General features: G+C 39.0%; 1 protein-coding gene across 2 annotated transcripts in view; it reads right to left on the bottom strand.

The window, feature by feature from the left end:
* The window catches only part of LOC146390047 (uncharacterized), a 49176-nt gene that overhangs the window by 9187 nt on the left and 21151 nt on the right, over positions 1 to 18838 (bottom strand). The window contains exons 17-20 of one of the 2 annotated variants that reach the window (XR_014799787.1): positions 15970 to 16053; positions 15286 to 15403; positions 10396 to 10486; positions 7960 to 8100 (exon numbers count right to left, since the gene is read on the bottom strand). Coding sequence is in view for 1 of the 2 variants with exons in the window: in XM_084923130.1 (XP_084779256.1) it covers positions 8026 to 8100; positions 10396 to 10486; positions 15286 to 15403; positions 15970 to 16053 (368 nt within the window). In the remaining variant the exon portion in view is untranslated. Of the gene's footprint in view, positions 1 to 4057; positions 8101 to 10395; positions 10487 to 15285; positions 15404 to 15969; positions 16054 to 18838 lie in introns of those variants that run through there. The other variant, XM_084923130.1, reaches the window with a different exon arrangement.

Here is an 18838-nt window from a genome sequence, read left to right as displayed (position 1 = left end):
AAAGCAGGGCCTGCTGTGAATTGGCCTGTCTGGATGTGTCCTGGCTGCTCTTTTGTCTTCTTAGCTGCCACTTTGAACATTTTGGAGGCCAGGTACAGGAGAGCTCCAGTATCAGAAACCCTTTACTTTGTAGCTTGTGAGCTATGCGTTTTGACTCTTGCTTCATGGAGAAGAAGGGATAATATAAGTTTGATATTTTGATATATTTGTCCCTTTTTTCCAAATCAAGTGCCATTTTTGTTACTTCCACCACCTAACAACAGGCCTATGGAGTAGGTGACAGTGATATGGATAAATAAGAAATAAATTCAAATATGAAAGACAGTAACTCGTAGAAATATAGATCAAAATATGGTCCCCAGTTATAAATTCAAACCTCTCTGTCAAAAAGGATTCTTACCACAACAACATGCACACATACACACATGTGTTTGTGTGTGTCCCTCAGCATGGTGTTAATGCTCTCCAGCTGCTTTGAGGAGGAGATATGGGATAAACACAGCAGCTCATGTCAAACAAAACCTACATTAGCATCTTATTACAGGTGAAAGTACTCACACACTGGGCGGAGATCCTAAAAACACAATCAGAAATGGCACCAGAACTTTTACAGCCTCCTCCATGTGTGTGAAAACAAATCATACTTTTTTATTAAATCCAATATTTATCATTTTAAACACAAGAAACATACCTTGACTTTTCTGAACCAGAGTGAGTCCTATTAAGTCAACGGACATTGAATGAGTCCTTATAAGGAGTAATAGCCATTTTATTTTAGCTATTATTATTTTGTCATTAACGACTCAGATCAAGGTACTTCTGACATCCTCAAAACAATGTCAATTATTTCAGGGGAAACTATAAAAATAGGCTACAAGTATCTAGGTTATTATATACCCAGTGCACCAATAGAGACCACTGACAAAGACCAAAGGAAGAATTGGTTCTTGAAAAAGTGGGTTAACATCAAATATGGACCCAACGTCAAATGTTTTTGAAGAAAACTGTTTTTTGAGGCTAATTTGAATGTAATTTAATGTGTCTGTAGGGTTGGACTAGATTTTTGCATACTAATCGAATTATGGGGCAATCCTTTTGTGGAGTCGTACTCTGGGAGGTCACAGCTCCAAAATAAGACGTGAGAAAAGTGGGAAAGCAAAGTGAGAAAAGCCCAATGGACACAAAGAGGGAAGAAAAATGACTGATGGGGAGTAATTCATCTCCTTTTATCAATCTTGACAGCACAACAGAGCGACTTTTACCCTACTGAAACAATACCACTAGTTAGAGCACTGCAGGACATGCCATTAATTAAAAGAAGAGAAAGCTATCCAACTATAACGTCAGTACGCTTTATAAATGAAAGATTATTCATCTAGTTTGAGTTTTAGACTAGCTCAGAACTGATAAATTAAGAAATTGTGGGGGCAAAGTATTATTAGCATTCGTATGTGAGAAGCCTTGCGATATAAAAACCATCAAAAAATGACAGTTCAGTCTAGTACCTTTTTAGTGTTAGCTTAAAAACTAAAGCTAAGCTAAAACTTATACAACTATAAAATAATCAAGCCTCAAAGCCAGTGATAACCAAATAGGATATGTATCATGAATAAAGTTTATTTAAGTTCATATTTAAAGAGTATAAGAAAAATAAAAAGCTTGAGCTGCTTAGAGTATCACACAAATATTGGTCTCAGAAAAAAACGTGTTTCGCACAGATTTGCTAACCTAGCTTCCTACTTTAATAAAAATTTGTCTTTATTTCTCCTTCTTTATCCCACATAAATTAAGTATCACGTATAATAACAGACATATTTTATACATATTCACCACATACAGATAGAAATCGAGCAGATTCACCAACTAAAGTTAGGAACTATCTTCACTGTTATGTAGCATTATGATGTTTAACAGTTAGCTACATTTTGATTACTTTAAATGTTTATGTAGCTTATTTAACTGTTATAGTGTATTCAGGTGGCTCAGAATAATCTTTTTAGCTAAAATAATTCACAAATTTACTAAGTTTTTTTGAAGTGCCTTAACCTAACCAAGTAGTTTTTATAATATAAACATGAGGCCTTGATTATACTGTACAGGACATGGGCAGTTAGAGACGCAGTAGCCCTTCTTGTCAAACTTAAGGGCAGGTTTGCCTCAAGTATGCCTCCTGGGGCAGATGGGCAGCTGACACATTGTAATCTGAAGTCTGCATGGTCACAGAAAATTGGCAGTCCTGCTTGTGTCCTTCTTGGGCCCAAGCAGACACTAGTGGACTTGTAGATTCAAAGTATAATCAAGGCTTAAACATGTTTTTTTTTTTTTTTTTAAATAAAAACACTAATAGCATTAGTGTTTTTATGTTACCATACTAGGACCTCAGTTTATGCTCACATAACCACAGACTGAATGAAAGTAAAAGCGAGGGGGAAATTAACTAACTTGAAAACACAAAGGTCTCAAAATGCATTTCTTTTTCTCCCGGTTCTCACCAGCCACCACAGTCCCCAGCTAGCGTGTCAGAGCATGATGCTAAAGGATATCGTACACATAACTGGGAGACACAAGAGAAATTTGATGAAGCTGCATTATAAAACGCGTTGGGATAACCACGTAGTTTTTGCAGCACCACCAAACTTCTTTTACGCTCCAGTAGCTACCTGGTGGTCTGGTGAGCAGATTTCAACAAGAACTTGTTTGTGGACTTCATTGTGTCAGAGAAACATCTCCCATCCTCCCAGACAGAGTTGGAGGCCCTCAATGTGTTGCTATACCTCGCTGTGCATCAGTCCGAGCAGGACAAAAGCATTGGCGCCGTGACAAACGATTCAACAAACTGGTGACCTGCTGCTTTCACATTGATTAATGCACACACACACACTTGTTCCCATGCTGTCTGCATGTTCTGAATGTTAATCACCATCCTTCATCCTCTGTTTGTCAGTCTGATGTTCAGCGTACTCTGTAGAACTGGAAAGGAATTTAAAAGCCTTCCAAAATCCAACAAAATTATTCCCTGATATTCCACAAGGCTCCATTTCTGGACCTCTGCTTTTTCTTTCAAAGGAATACAAGTATTTTTTTCTAGACTGAAGTAGTTTTACACAATGTATGGATACATATCACCAAATATAAATTGTATTTATCAATAACTATTTACCAATGTTCCCTTGCTTATCATTAATATTTTAATGTTTATTTTTGATTGCAAGTCTTTACTTATTGTCTATTCTCTTTGTTATGCTAACTGTTATTATTACACATATGTATGTTTATATACATACATACATACATATATGCATGTATGTGTTCTTTAATTGTAGAGAAAAAATCTGCTGTTCTTTAACAAAACGTAAAACTCATATTACAGGAAAAATAAACAGCAAAACAGAAAAATTAAGTAAAATTAACTTAAAAAAGCTATTTTTTTTTAACTTTTATTAGTAACTCTGAGTATAAATGAAGGGAACAGCTAATGTAGCTTTCATATAAATTCTTATAATCCTATCCACTTTTACTGAAACATGTTTATTTGCTTATAATCTTTTGTCACTTAAAAAAATGCTTTGTTAAACTATCTGAGGCTGAAAAACTTTAATTTGCTATTTACTTGGAGCATTTAATTGCATTTGTATTGTGCTCTCTTTTATAGTGTGGTAAACTATTCTGTTGTTATTGTGCTGCTACTTTATCGGCACACGTTCTTTGGCGGTTTCACTCCCTGCTGGTCTGGTTTTATTTTCATTCATCGCCACAGCAGAACAGTGAAGTCTCAGAAACATACCCAATAGCTTAAATTAAACCAAATTTGAGGGTTGTTCGTTTTTTTCCTGCATCTTAAACTGTATGACATATGCATAATATACTCTGCAAAATGACTGAAATCTGCTCTGGAGTCCTAGAACGTGCTTTTAAAACAAACGGCTGCTTTTAGGAACAAAGAAACACATGTTTGAGATTTCTGTCTTGTTGCTGTCGACACCTTTTGCTGCTCAGCTTCCTGTCACAAAGACAAGCTTGGGCACACACACAAACAGCACAAGCTGTAAGCAGAAGGTTAGATAATAAAAATATCTTTAATCTCTTTAGTATCTACAAAAATCACTTTCTATACAGAATATTTTAAATAGAAAGCAGAAAGCCAAAGAGTTAAACGTCTTCATCAAAAAATAGTAAATAAGTCTTAACATATTGCTTATAATCTTAATTTTCAGCCTATTTGAGATCTTTAATTACAAGAGTTGCATCATTTCAAAGTACTGGTAAGTTTCAAGTAAATCTTTCTAAAATGGACAAAAAGCAACAGTGTGCCCTTTAAGTTGGATATTTAATGAAAAAGTTACGTGATTTTGATAAAATCTATGTAGTTGTACAACAGCACACATGGTTCCTCAGTAAGGCTTCGTGATACCAGTTTGACTAAAGTGCATTGATTACGAATAAGGCAATGCTGGTAATTTGTACCAGTAAGAGAGAAAACAAGAAAAAAAAAATCAGTGGTGAGAGGCAGTGGTTCAAATATAATAACACAGAGAAAAGCTGTTAATAAGAAAAAAGCTACCATCTGAGTTTATGTTAAAAAGCTAATGCATAAAAAAAAAACCCATCAAATCACAAAGATCACCCACTAACTTCAAACTGATTTTTCTTCCAGACTTTAAAAAGTCGGCGGCTGCTTCTGTTTCTTTTGGTTGATGTAAACCTGCTGAAATAAAAAAGGCCTCTGGTGTTCCACAAGGCTCAATTATTGGATGTATGTGTTTTGATTGGCACTCTAAAACGACTGGATAGCTAAATATGAAATATGGCACAGATAACAGCAGGGACCTTTTCTGTCCAGAGACCGTTGTTATTTAATATTATTACATTTTGGTTTTCTTAAGTCATGCTACAATCCCTTGATTAGCAAAGAAATGTCAAATATGTGGGGAAAAGACTTCACAATTAAACTTCAAGATGTTTCTGTAGATGCCCAAATTAAACCTTGAAGCAAAAATGTAGCACTTATTTTACAGGACACCATCACAGAACCTTCATTTTTGATAAATGAACAAGCAGTGATATAGTTAAATTATTAAAATAATCTCGACTCAAAACAGTCTTACTGTCAGGCTATCTGAGTTGGTTAGGATGGCACGTACCACTACTGAAAACGACCAGGTGAAGTCAGGAGGTTGAACAGGCTTTGCATCAGTCGCTCCAGGTATGACTCAAAACTAGCTGAGGAAATCTATATTAACATAAAAGCATGCAAATTGAGTAAACATGCCAGAAAATGAGCATCGATTGTTTGGAAATCTTTTCTGTACACGCTCATAAATCTTAAGAGTCCATGTGTTTTGGGGAGGTGGTGTTGTTCTACAATGATGAAGGGTTTCTCCACACGATTACGACAAATGTTTCATGGGAAGCAATGTGGAGGGCAGATGTGAATCCAGAGTTTTGCTCCCTTCATCATTGAGATGTGAGCACATTTCCAGATTTACATGCAAAGTGGCAACACTTGCGGCTTGTAACTTCTTTCGGTTTGGGGGTTTTATGGGAAGCGCCATTTCAAGCTCTGACTTTGACACGATGCTCAGTCGTCCCTTAAATTCAAAAGAACAGCCGATTGATTTGAACTTTTCCCGTGTGACTTTGGCACAATTTATCCTCGTGCTGCTCTGCTCTCAATTCATGTCTGGAAGGATTTGTCTTGCTGTCATTTTTTATGGTTTTATTGTGCACCAAGCTCTTTGAATGCCCGTTTACAGGACAACTGTTTATTTATTGTTTTAGGCAGGCTCTCTAATGTGGCTCCTTCTCTGTGTTTGCGATCATTCGGTCATGAAAATACTTTGATCTGTTTTACATTTCTGACTGTAAACTCAAACTCTCTAAAAAAAAAAAAGGTCAAAGTTTAGGGAAAAAACAGAAGTCACATAACAAAGAAATTTGAGTATGAAGATTTTGTGGAAAGGGGGATATGATTCAGAGGTGGAGGATTTTATGAGATTCGAGCCTCGACGGAAGCTGCTGAGTGACTCCGACTCCAAATTCAGTCTGTTTGCAATTATGACTAAACCGGCTGGAAGGCAGAGAGTCAGTTTGGTTGAAGGAGACGTGCATTCCTGCGGGGCGGCGAACATCGGAGGAGCCGGGTCACGCCAAGGTGAACGAGACGGGGAGAACCAGGCGTCGTGCCCGTCGAGTGTCTCCTCTGATAGCTCACAGAAAACACTTTGTTTACCCCGTGAGGGAAACCCAAACCAGCTCTCCTTGTTCCCTGGGAGGTCAGAGGTCAGGGCAAGTCAAGATTATGAGGCTGATGCGAACAATCGGCCTCCAAACATTTTCCTGTATTGCCAACATCTGTGGCTCTGGGGTGAGGAACCTCTACTGATTCACTCAATCAGTCACTGAGTTCAAATCAAGTCCAATACAGCGTGATGACGCTTTCACAACTTTTGACCCACTTGCATTAAAGTAAAATGCAAGAAAAAAAAGTAGTTTGGAGAGTTGTTGGCAGTTTGGCTGCCTTTCAGGTGATTCCACTCTGTTTTGTTGGGTTTTCCTCTTTGAACTTGAGATTCAAAATTAGTGCTGTCAGCGTTAATCTCGTTAAAATGACGTTAACGCTATAACTACATAAACGCAGCAAATCTCCGTTAGCGAGTTAGCGCGGATCGCCCCGTGCATGGGGCTGCACAGCGTCAACGCGTTAGAGCGGTTAGCTCATTAACGCGTTAGCAAATTGTAGATCTAATGCTCTCAATTTAACAGGTCAGTATTATCAGTCATTACGACTCAAAAATGTAGTTCCTCTAATGTCCACTAGAGGCTGGCTCCAAAAATAAGTCAGTAACTGAAACCCCAGTTTAGTTAATAGCAACTGAGCAGGGGTGACTTTTTTTATTAAATTAAATAAATATTTAAATGAGCTGTGTTGACTCCGGACTGTGTTGACTGTATATGGCTGCTGTGCGGTTAAATGTCCATATCGGCTAACAAGTCTGTGGTCTAGTTGTGGTGAATAAAATTTGAATATTTCATTAGCCGTTTAGCATTAATTAGCAGGTTGTGTTCTCTGTACAGCCTATGGATGAAGAGTGCTCGGTAAACTTGCTTGTGATAACACTTAACTACCAATATGGAACACCAAAAAAACAACATGGCAGTCTTTAAATGTTAGCATTTAGTAACTGTTAGCTACCAGTTAATCTGCGTGAGGCGTAAACACTTTTTCAAGACACGAGGGAAAAATGTCCATGTCCTATTTGAATTTCAGCATTATTCATTCTGACTGCAAAGGGTTACAATCATCAGCAATGATAACTTGGATTTCAGAGGATTAAGGCCCCCGTGTAAACTTGTTTGTCTTAAAATTTATGGACGTGTATCTCGCTGAGTCCAGCTGCTTTTATGTGGATGCTCCTTTAGATGATCTAAATCTGTGGCAGACCTTGGGTTGCCGAGTCTTAGAGTCTTAGTCTACATGCTCCGCTCAGCCATATCGGAGGTACCTGAATATTTTGTGGTTTAAAGTTTGGGCATGTATATAAATTACAGATCCTGATTGTTTTTTATGGTAAGAAAGGCTTTTACATTTCATGGTTTTTGAGTCATTCACATTCACACATTGCCTCAGATTTCAAAGTGTGAGAAAAACATGCTGGAAGTTGATCAGTGGACTATTCAAAAAAATATAGAGGTCTTGAAGAGTACTTGGTATATGAAACTACAACTCTCACAGCAATCATTTTATATCCCCAGACTTGGAACTGTAACATTTTTAGGCCAATTGGAGACGGCTGAGCAGATGATGATTTGAGTTGTGGTGACCCACATGTTGTAAACATTGTGAAGCTCTAAATCTAATTTATATATAAAATGATCTTGTGCTCTTCAGGTTTCAGATGTGGACGTGATCTGGATCTATAAATGCTCCCTTTGTGTTTCTCTTGAGGTAAAAAGTCTCACTTTTCGTGAACTCTCTTTTACATCTCCGTTTGCCTCCAGCTCTTTATCTCTCCCTCTGTTCGACTCTCAGTCCACCAGAGACTTGAGGTCAGGCAGTCCTCTCAGCTTCAAGTCCAGCAGCATCTGACCGTAGGCTTTGCCCTGAGGAGAGACAGGAAATGTGAAAGTGTGCATGCTTCCACCTTGGAGTCGTTGAGCTTTACGGCTGTGCGAGGTGTTAAAAGAGTTTCTTTGATGTGCAACAGAGAGAAAAAGAAACTTTACCAATGCCTCTGATAAACAATGAGAGGGAAAGAAAAAGCAGAAACAAGGGAGGAGAAAAGCTTTGATGATAAAGGACACGACCTTAAGTATGACGAGAGGTTTTCCCACCTTTTAGAGGGCTTGGAGCTGCTCTGCTGTCTCTTTACCTTACACCAGGGTTGTCAGACTCATGTTAAGCCATCGTTTACACGTACATTTTGATCTTAAGTGAGCCGGACCAGTGAAAATACGCTTTCTGTCATAACTGCATATTTAATCCCTGAGATATCTCAATATTAAAAAAGAGCCGGAATTTCAACCGCATGCATCAGTTTTTCTATATGATGAAGAAACACTGCTGTAGAAAAGAAATCTGTGTTCTAGAAGACATTAAAAGTGTTAAAAGTGCAAGGTTTGGTTTTAAATTGATTGGGTTTACACCAGTGGGCAATGGAGGTCTTTGAACACAGTGATCAGAGCTTGGTGGAGACACGAAGTCACACAGAGTGTTGTTGTTAATTTGATATAAAATCATAAGATATTGCAGTAAATTTACTGGGTCTGTGTCATGATAGCAGCAGAAATATGTTGTCATACACAGTCATTTCAAACACTGGATCTGTTTTCTATCTTCTATTCTGAATAAACACGAGTTTATGACATTAGTAAATCATTGCATTCTGTTTTGAATTTACATTTTACACAGACTCAACCTTCTCTTTTGACATAGACATGCTCTTATAATAGTGAATGCTCATATTATATACTTGCAAATAATATAAATCAGCGGTCCCCAACCCCCGGGCCACGAACTGGTACTGGTCCATGAGTCGTTTGGTGCCGGGCCGTGAGAGGTGAAGCTCGGGCTGAAATGTATGGTTTTCAGGGTTTTTATCATTAACTTGGTTTCCCTGGGTCTTTTCCCGTGTTGTAGTTGTGTGTCTTATTTTGAAAGAAATATTTATGCGTTACCATAGTGACCAGAGAGAATTGAGGGGCAGAGGGGAGGATGTTGCAGGAACTTAAATATTGGTTTTTGACCACAATTTCATGTACCCACCATGAGAACGTCCCTGTACTGACTCGGGGATATGTGCGCTTGATCGGCCCTAAAATCCTCTGGGTGCTGATTGGTTAAATTCAGAGGAGGCTACCCTTCCCTGAGCTTGGTTCTGATGGTGGTCATTTCCTTTTAAAAGGGGGTTCCTTCTCCCCACTGCTATCAAGTGTTGCTCAAAGAGGATCTCCTGATTGACGAGGTTCTCTCTAATCAATGAATCTTGTGGACTGCTGCTGCGAATCGATATGATATAAATGATATTTAAAATACTGGATCAAAAATAGGAGCTAGAAATGGATCAGTGGGGTGGTGCAGATATTTTGAGGGGAATATTACATCTCTGATGAAGTGCAGAGAGAAAGAGAGAGCTAAAGCAGGATGAAGAAGGAAAAGCATTAGTTTTTAAAGTTTGATACTGCAGTTGAAACACAAACAGCAGACTAAAGGAACACCTCAGGCCATGGATTTGCTCTTGTATATTTACATTACACCATAGTTTGGAGATGTTCTTATATGGATGAGGGGCAGCCAATCCAAACTGAGTTGGCCTAAAGAGGGAGGAGCATAAAATGGATTCAGACAGAGGATGAACTGAAGGGTTCAAAACAATCCTTGTCTCTCATGCTGGACATGTGAGTCATACAAACATACCCTGAGATTGAGCTTTTTAATAATTGGTGTAAATCTCATGAGTGTGTTTTTATTTTTATTTTGTTAGTAATAAAAAAAATACAGGTTCCTTCACAGCCAACTGAATGACGATGCAGAAGAAAAGAGATTTCATGTTGTTCTGGTGAAGAAACGTGAGAACCGCGATGGTTTTCAGGTGCATACAGACTGAAATTAAGCTGTAGACCCACTTTGAACCAGCTGCCCCCTTCCTCGCCCATTACATGAGATCTGCAGAGACTGAACTTTCTCATTAAACTTTTACAGGCAGCGAATGGCTGAAGAGGGAGAGGAGAGGTGGTGGAAGGTGGGGATATTTCTTTCTTTAAACCAACTGCTTCAGGGGTTCGGCTGAGGATCTGATTCAGGTTAAAGTAGAAGGTTTAATGTCATTAAGTACCCTCACAGATCCAGGAAGGGTCTGTATGTATAGATGTGTGTGTGTGTGTGTGGCCATGTGATACCTGGGGGTCACTGCGCAGAGAGGCCACTCCTCCACCTCCCAGTGAGCTCTGCAGGACAAAGTTAAGGCCGTGGATTCCTGGCAGAGTGTATCTGTGAATGACAAGGAAGAAAAAACTAAAAAACCACACTCATAACCATGGTAACCAACACTTTAAAACCACACACGGTCAACCATATGCGTTAAAAACACACATACACACACACACTGGCACCATGTGCTGGTTTGGCAGTTTATTGCACACGTTAATGTACCAAGCGGGCTTTTGATGTGTGAGCAGTTAAATGTGTGGTTTACTAGTAAAGTGTGTGTGTGTGCGTGCCTCTGTCTGTAAGCAGTTAACTGTGTGTGTGCAAGTGTGTGTGAGTGTGTGGGTGTGTGAGTGTGTGGGTGTGTGTGTGCGTGGCCTCCCGCTGGGTTGACGAGTGCCGGAGGTGCACTAATGAAGCATCTGCAGCGGCAGGGAGGCGTTTCAGGGTGCGAGAGGAGACGCAGGTCAGCGAGCTTTATGGCCTCCATCTCTTCATTACGCTAATCGCTAACACGCCGCGCGCTGAGTCACCGCTCAAACATGTCCGCCGTGGCCCTATACATGCTCAGGTACAGCCACGCCCACTAAGCTAGTGCTGCTCGTCTCGTCAAGGAAATTCAACAACCTCCAGCCAATCCAATGATAATAATTACAAAATATACAATAAATATAATAATAAATAATTAGATACCAAAAACCTGCAGTTCCTCTAACTGTCACTTGGGGCTCGCTCCTAAATTGAGTCAATCCATAGAGCCATATTAAAAATGTCCAGATTTTAACACGGGAGTAGTGAATCATCTTCATAACATCAGAGGTCAAATGGTGGCAACTGCAGCGTTAGCTTGATACCTCTTAGTTTAGCTTCTGGTGAATAGCACCCTCTCTGGCCACAAGTGGTAACGACAGTGGATCAGAATAGCTACTTTCAGCTGCTCCTTTATTAACGACTTAATAGAAGAGCCAGAGCAGGCATATCCACATGTTTGAGCTGGCAGATGTTTATTTGAGGCAGGATTTTGTTTTATTTGAGGTTTGAGGTTAACCCCAGGTTTTTTTTTTCTACAAAGGTGGTGTTGCTTCTTACTGGATTACATCACCATGGCAACTTACGCTGCTAATTGAATGGACTAACAAACAATTTTACAATAACTTTGCTGTTCTGTAAGTATTATTATAGAAATTGGGACACCTATTTGTGCTTGTGGAGGTTGCAGGTAGACTGAGCATACATTAGAATTAGGGCTGTGCGATATGACCAAAATCTCATATCCCGATATAAGACATCTATCGTCCCGATAACGATATAAATCACAAAAATTTTACATTTTCTGAAAATTCTGTGAATCTCGGGCAGCTCGACCTGCGTGAAGTGTTTCCAGCTTGGCGTCATATAGCTGGAGTCGAGTGTTTTAACTGATGCATGAAACGATACAGTTTTAGACATAAGTTGTAACGGCCGCCGTTTTCTTTGTGAGTATTTATTACACGGCGTGCTGCGGGGAAAAGCCTGTTCTAACGTTTGAGTCTAAGGTTTATTTTTTAGCACCTGACGGCTCTTTGTTGCTTCTCATCCGTAAACACTCTGCATCTTTCACGTGATTCAGTTTATTTTGAAAAGTCTCAACAGGATCTTGAGCTTTATTGTGAAAGGTTTATGTGGAAAATAAACAAGCGGACACACGATGGTGTTACCGTCATTGTTGCTAACCACAACGCATAAAAAACAGGCGCTTGTCTGTCCGTAGTGTAGTTATATTAAATATAAGAGAAAGAGAGAACTTTAAGAAATTAATATAGCCACTACAGTGACCATCAAAACGATGAAAAAATATTGCCGTAAACAGTTTATTTTGTGTCACCACGAAACAAACGATAGCGTAAAATGAAACGATAGACGTTTTTATATCGTCATCCGATATATATCATTATATCGAACAGCCCTAATTAGGATTCTGTTCTGTATTTACTCTTTAATTGCGTTCCGTTAAAAATGATCGAGGCTGCAGCTGAAAGACAAAACTAAAATCATCTTATGTAAATCTGAATTTTAGTTAAATAATGATCCATCAGATTCTCCCGTGTCTTAATAATACAGTTGTTATATTGATGAACTCCGTTAACTCATACGACTGGTTCTTTTCCCTGCTTTTCTTGCCTTCAAATTGCATAAACTTTATTAATATAAGAGCTCTTTTTTCAGCCATACGGCACCTTTAACACTAAACTACTGTACAGAGCTTTTCCTCCAAGGTCTTCAAGGTCAACTTCATGATTTATTGGAGGAAAAGTGACAAAAAAGATTGTCTATATCTCATCACATTTGACCTCTAACCTCTCTTTGAAGGTCAACAGGTTGATCTGAAGGTTAGAGTGATAATAATGTTATATAAAGCTATTTAGATCTATGTTCCTTACTGTCATTGTAGGCATATAAAGAATGTGTAATAAAGAATAAACACGTGGATTCTAAATATCATGTCACTTTTGACCTCTGACCTCTTTTTCAAGGTCAAATAAGTTCAAACTTTTACGTCTTTTATCTTTAAAACTGTGCTAAATATCTACGTTGTTTTTTGTTTTTTTCAAAATTGACAACCTTTAGGAAATGATGCTGGTATTGGGCATTGTAAATTTCACATCACAGTTTGCATCCAAATATGACATCACATTTGACCTCTGACCTCATTTTTACATTTCACATCTGCCTTTCTTTCAAGTTGACCCCAAAAACAGCTGTCATTCATTACCTACTGTTTAGAACGTTTAAATGCAAAATCTATAAAATCTATATTTGAATTCATGATTTCAGGTTTTTACCCTGGTCACTCTGTATTTCACCGAGATACATGTCTTCCTGCTTATTTGAGCTGCTTGTTAAACATTGGTTGCGTTTAACTTGACTTTTATCTGCTTTAACAAAGGAATTTCTCAGCTTTGGGGTAAACAGAGTGTATCTTATCTTACACAAATTGTGTCTGCTACTAATCTAACAGGCAGCAGATAAACTGTTTATAATCTTGCAGAAAACTCGTCTCTTTGTGAGGAGTAAATAAAAACACTGAACCTTGAGATTCTTCTGTTTGGAGACAACCTGGTCATCCACCGCCTCCGGCTATCAAACACCAAAGCCCTGGTTTCTATTACGTCTCCTCTGCTGTGTCATTACAGGGTGATTACCTCGAGGAGAAGGGCTCTGACAGTGAGCTGTGTTCATGGTGTTGTATCTCAGTTTTAGTGGAAGTCATGCTCCTGGTTTCCATCAGTATGTTGTGGGCTTTTTTTCATGACTACAGCATGAGGGTTTCGGCCACAGCCATCCTTCAGTGTCTTTAGCACTCTGTTAAATCTTTGTCAGTGTGGTATTTGTGGGGTTTGAAAACGGAGCCGAAGGCCTGGTGATGATGTTTTAAGTAGGATTTTAGGTTTCCTCTTGTTATCCCGGCAGACACAACACAATGGACAGCTGTGGAGCATTACCAAATCAAAAAGCAACTGATCGGAAAGGCACAAAGCCCTTTAGCTCATTTACCTAGCAACTGTTTTCATTTTCAACAAATCAGGACATTGTTAAATCTCCTTTTGTTTTGTTATTTTAAATCCTACACATTTAAAAGACTGACTTCCCTTAAAATGGAAAGGGAAAAACTCCCTTTTAACAGGATGAATCAGGCTCAGGGCCATCTGTCGCAAAATATTGTGGAAGAGAGTCAGAGATTAATAATAACTAATAATTAAAAGCAGAGAGGTGTATATACACATAGTGAGTGAGAAAGGTGACTGGAAATGAAAAACTCAATGCATCATGGGAATCCACGCAGCATAACTAAGGGAGGATTCAGGGTCACCTGGTCCAGCTCTAACTATGTGATTTACCAAAAAGGAAAGTTTTAAGCCTAATCTTGAAAGTAGAGATAGTGTCTGTCTCCCGAATCCAAACTGGAAGCTGGTTCCACAGAAGAGGGGCCTGAAAACTGAAGGCTCTGCCTCCCATTCTACTTTTAAATACTCTAAGAACAACAAGTAGTTCTGCAGAGCGAGAGCGAAGTGCTCTAATAGGGTGATATAGTACTACAAGGTCATTAAGATAAGACGGAGCCTGATCATTCAAGAGATCATCCACCACTGTTGTCTTTTACTGACGTCCAGGTCTTTTTGCGTTGCCGAGTTCACCGGTGCTTTCTTTCTTTCTCAGGATTGACCAAACTGTAGATTTGCCACTCCTAATATTGTAGCAACTTCTCTGATGGTTTTTTTTCCCCTGTTTTTGCAAATTAATTATGACTTGTTTCACCTGCACGGGCAGCTCCTTTAACCATTTGTTGTCTGTTCACAGCAAAATCTTCCAAATGCAAGCATCACACCTCAAATCAACTCCAGGCCTTTAATCTTCTTAATGGATAATGACATAACGAAGGAATTACCCACAGCTACCCATGAAATAGCCTTCGAGCCAACTGTCCAATGACTTTTGATCCCTTTAAAAAGAGGGTGGCTTAAGGAGCTGAAACTTCTAAACTCTTCATCATCTGTAAATGTGGACACCCTCAAATGAATTGGAATATGTTTCAGTAAACAGGTAAAAAACCCACAAAACTTGTGTCCGTATCCAAATATAAATTGAATTAACTGTAGACCATATACTATGATGTATATTTTATCATTTACCTCTTGAACAAAAGCTGAACATCTGCATCTTGATATTTTAGTTATATTTACATGTTTGAAATAAAACTGTATTCTAGTCTACTGACTGATTTAAAATAGTGGTGCACAGAGGCAAAAGTAAAAGAAGGACCTGAGTGTATCTTTATTCCTCTGTGACTCTCACAACAAACAGCCTTTTCCCCTCCTGCTCACCGTGTGACGGCATTCTTCACTCCTGGCTTGATGAGGTGGGAGAAGTATTCCTCCACCACAGAAGAAGTCAGGTGTTTCTTCAGATAGGGGAAGTAGAGCGGATGGCGAGCTACGACTCCTACAGAGACAGAGATGCACAGATGTGGCGATTTTCATTTCTCTGGAATTAAAACAGTCACTCGTGTTTTGCTCATTAAAAAACAAAATCAAAAACAGGGCTTTATTATACTATGCCTGAACATTTTTCCAAACAAAGAGTGCTTAGAGCAGTAAACTTTAAACAGTTACTGTAAACCTTCGTCTTTATAATTGGCCTCCTTTTCGTCTTTCCTTTGAACACTGAACGACGTCACTGACCCTTTGAAGACCATTTGAGTCTTGTTAAGGATTTTCTAAAGAACTCTCTAAACAACAAATGGTATTTCCTCAAGGGCTCACTTGGAAGATTTTAATGAAGCACGAATAACATCTTCAACAATAACCTGCTGAACCTTCAAGGACTTTTCAATCAGACTCCAAACTGACCACACACACAGAGATTCCTGGCCTCTCATTGGCTGTAATTTTGAGACAGTCAGGACAGTCAGATTTGTGTGGTGAACTGGAGGTTAGACAGGATTTAATTTAGTTTGAATCAGTGTTGTATATTTCTGAATATCATTCCTGAGGTTTATTTGTTCTCACCAATGTTAGCAGAGTCTCCTTTGTCGCCGCTCCTCGTGTACGCCAGCTCCTCCAGTCTGTAGCTGTGTGGTCCACTGGGCAGGTCTGGGCAAAGAACAAAAAAACAAAAATGCCTTCAAATTTCTTTCCTTGGCTTCTGATAAAACACAGAAACCAGCTCAACGTCAGCATTTCAACTGAGGACTAAATCTTCAAGTGACAATTAAAGAGCCTCAAGGGCAGCCCTCGACAAACCCTTGGACCTCTTAAAAGAGCTATATATTTATATTGAATGGTATTGTTATATGTAGTTTTTGTAATTGTTTAAACTTGAACAGCAGTTCTCCAGGTTTTCTGACGGTTTTTCAAAGTTTTGGACTTTGGTTTGCTTTGGCTGCTTTTTTATTCATTTTCAGTACGGTCCTTGTATGTTTATCAGCCTGTTGCAAAAAACAAAACAAACCTAATTCATTCCAGTTTATTTCGTTGATTCTATGAAAAACACCAACATTAACACGGGTTATAGACATGAAATAGAATTCTTGCACCAACAAGGTGACTTCCGAGTGCTATTCACTGAAAACCTAGCATTTCTTGCTTTTGCTTTGCATTTGTAAAAAAAAAGTCAAGGAAGCTGGACAAAGAAACTTGTCCAGTATGGACAAAAGAAGAAGTGACAGACCTAAAAAACTAAATACCGCAGATAAACAGTATCAGAGAGTCATATCCTTTGAAAACAGTCCATTAAAGATCTGACACAGGACCTGACAGTCATCTGGACCATCAGTTGATCAATCTACTGTTAACTGAAGGCCCATCAGAAATGGTCTCAGTGGAAGTGTGGCAGCCATTTTTAAGGAAGGAAAACAGGGAAAAAAAGTCTGAGGTGTGCTAGATTATGCTAGAACTGGACTGAAAATCAGTTGCAACGGGTCCTATGACGTGATGAATCCAAATTTGAAAATTTTGATTCAAATCACTGTCAGTATGTACAGATGAGATCAAGAGAGAGGTTCAACAGTCTGTTGTACCTTTGTAAAAGTGGAAAACACTGTGCAGGTAACAGATTGTAATGGTTTAGGGCTGCAGTTCAGTGGAGATCTTGTTAAAATTGATGGAACTAAAGCCGGTCGGAGCGGAAATGTGCCACCAGATTCTGATTCACCGTGCAATACTAGCTGGAAAGCGTCTAATTGGTTACAACTTCATTTTTCAGTGTAACAATGATCCCAAACACACTGTCAATGGAGTAAAAGCACACCCTGGATAGAAAAACACACAGTAAAACATAATCAGCCATGGATTGTCAAGACCACAACATTATTGAAACAGTGTGACTCAGTCTAATGAATGAAAGGTGGCCAACATCCAAGAGTTTTGAACCTTCTTCAACAAGGCTGGAGGATTATTCCTGAAGACAACTTAAAGAAATGACAAGAAAGCTTGGCTAAGAGAGCTCAGGCTGTGTTGAAGAATAAATTTGGTCATACCAAATATTGACTTTCAAGCTCATTAGAATTGTACAAACTCAGTTCTTGAACCTTCCCTAAAAGCTATGAACAGCTCCCACACTATTGAAGAACTTGTAAGGCCGTCTTGAGGACAGCTTTAAACCTCTAAACTCTCATTAATCATCCTAGTGCCTACATCTACAATATTACTACAACCACTCTGTAACTGACAGAAACCAACAACTCTGACTCTGCTTTAGCTGTCCATGTTGCCACCAATGATTTAAAAAAAAGAACTCTCAAAGATGAGTGTCGGGAACTTGTGGATAGTCTGCAGGACACTGGAAAGAATTATGTCTGCTGTTTTAAAGATCTGATGTTCAGCCAGACAAACTGTACCTGTAACACTCAAAACACTATCCAGGCACTCTCTGTTAATTATGACCACGTACCTAAAATCACGTTAAACCCATGAAATATGATTTTGTCCAATCTTTGTGTTTGCTAAAGTGACTTTGAAGTATTTCTTTCTGCCCACATGTTCTAATCAGTAATTAATAATAGGCAGATAAATTGCAACTAAACTCAGTCAGTGACTGATTTCTAAATGGAACCATATGAATAAATATTAAAACCAGAAACTGTCTTCTGGCTCTTCACTTGTTTTGGTCTTTGTAATTGGAGAGGCATTCCTCTTCTCAGTCAGGAATTTATAAGAGTGTGTTTTTGTAAATAACGTTTCTCGGCTTCAGTTTGCATCTTGTCACAGCTTCGCACGAGTGTCCTAAATTCTGCTGTGATTGCTGTCCAGGGCCATGTGAAGGAAGCTCTGGTTGAAAGGGTGAAAGGATAAAAAGTGGCACAGCTTGTACTTCTTAGGAATCCCAGATTCAGACAGCCTCACAAACACAGAGCAGCAATCCTGCATAGCTGAACTGTTTCTCACAACCTCGTGACTGATCTGAAAGTCTATTAACTTTTGCAGTTTGTTGAGGTTTTTTAATTAGATTTTTTTTAAATACTTAAATCTTGATTGTGTTAAGTGGGCTTTGGTTTGTTGGTGTGGAGTGGTTTGTGAATCCAATGTTAAAGCATTTTGAATGTTCATTGTTTTGGCCAACACAGGGTGACTCCTCTGGTTCCAAACAGAAGTGCAATGGTACAGAAATCTATGAGGGAAATACTGTACTCACCTGATCTGTGACCTCTGTGAGCACCTAATGACTTTAAGGCAGCGGTCCCCAACCCCCGGGCCTCGGACCAGTACCGGTCCGTGAGTCGTTTGGTACTGGGCCGCGAGAGTTGAGGCTCAGGCGTGAAATGTATGGTTTTCAGGGTTTTTATCGGTTTTCATCGTTATTTTGTCATCGTTTTTATCGTTAACTCGGTTTTCCTGGCTCTTTTCACGTGTGTTATGAATAAATCTTCTTTTTTTCGGT

Source organism: Perissodus microlepis, chromosome 3 (genome assembly GCF_051167445.1).
Source record: "Perissodus microlepis isolate ML-2025 ecotype Zambia chromosome 3, ASM5116744v1, whole genome shotgun sequence".
Classification (NCBI taxonomy): domain Eukaryota; kingdom Metazoa; phylum Chordata; class Actinopteri; order Cichliformes; family Cichlidae; genus Perissodus; species Perissodus microlepis.
Note: the sequence above shows the minus strand (reverse complement) of the source record. Positions and strands in the feature narration are given on the sequence as shown.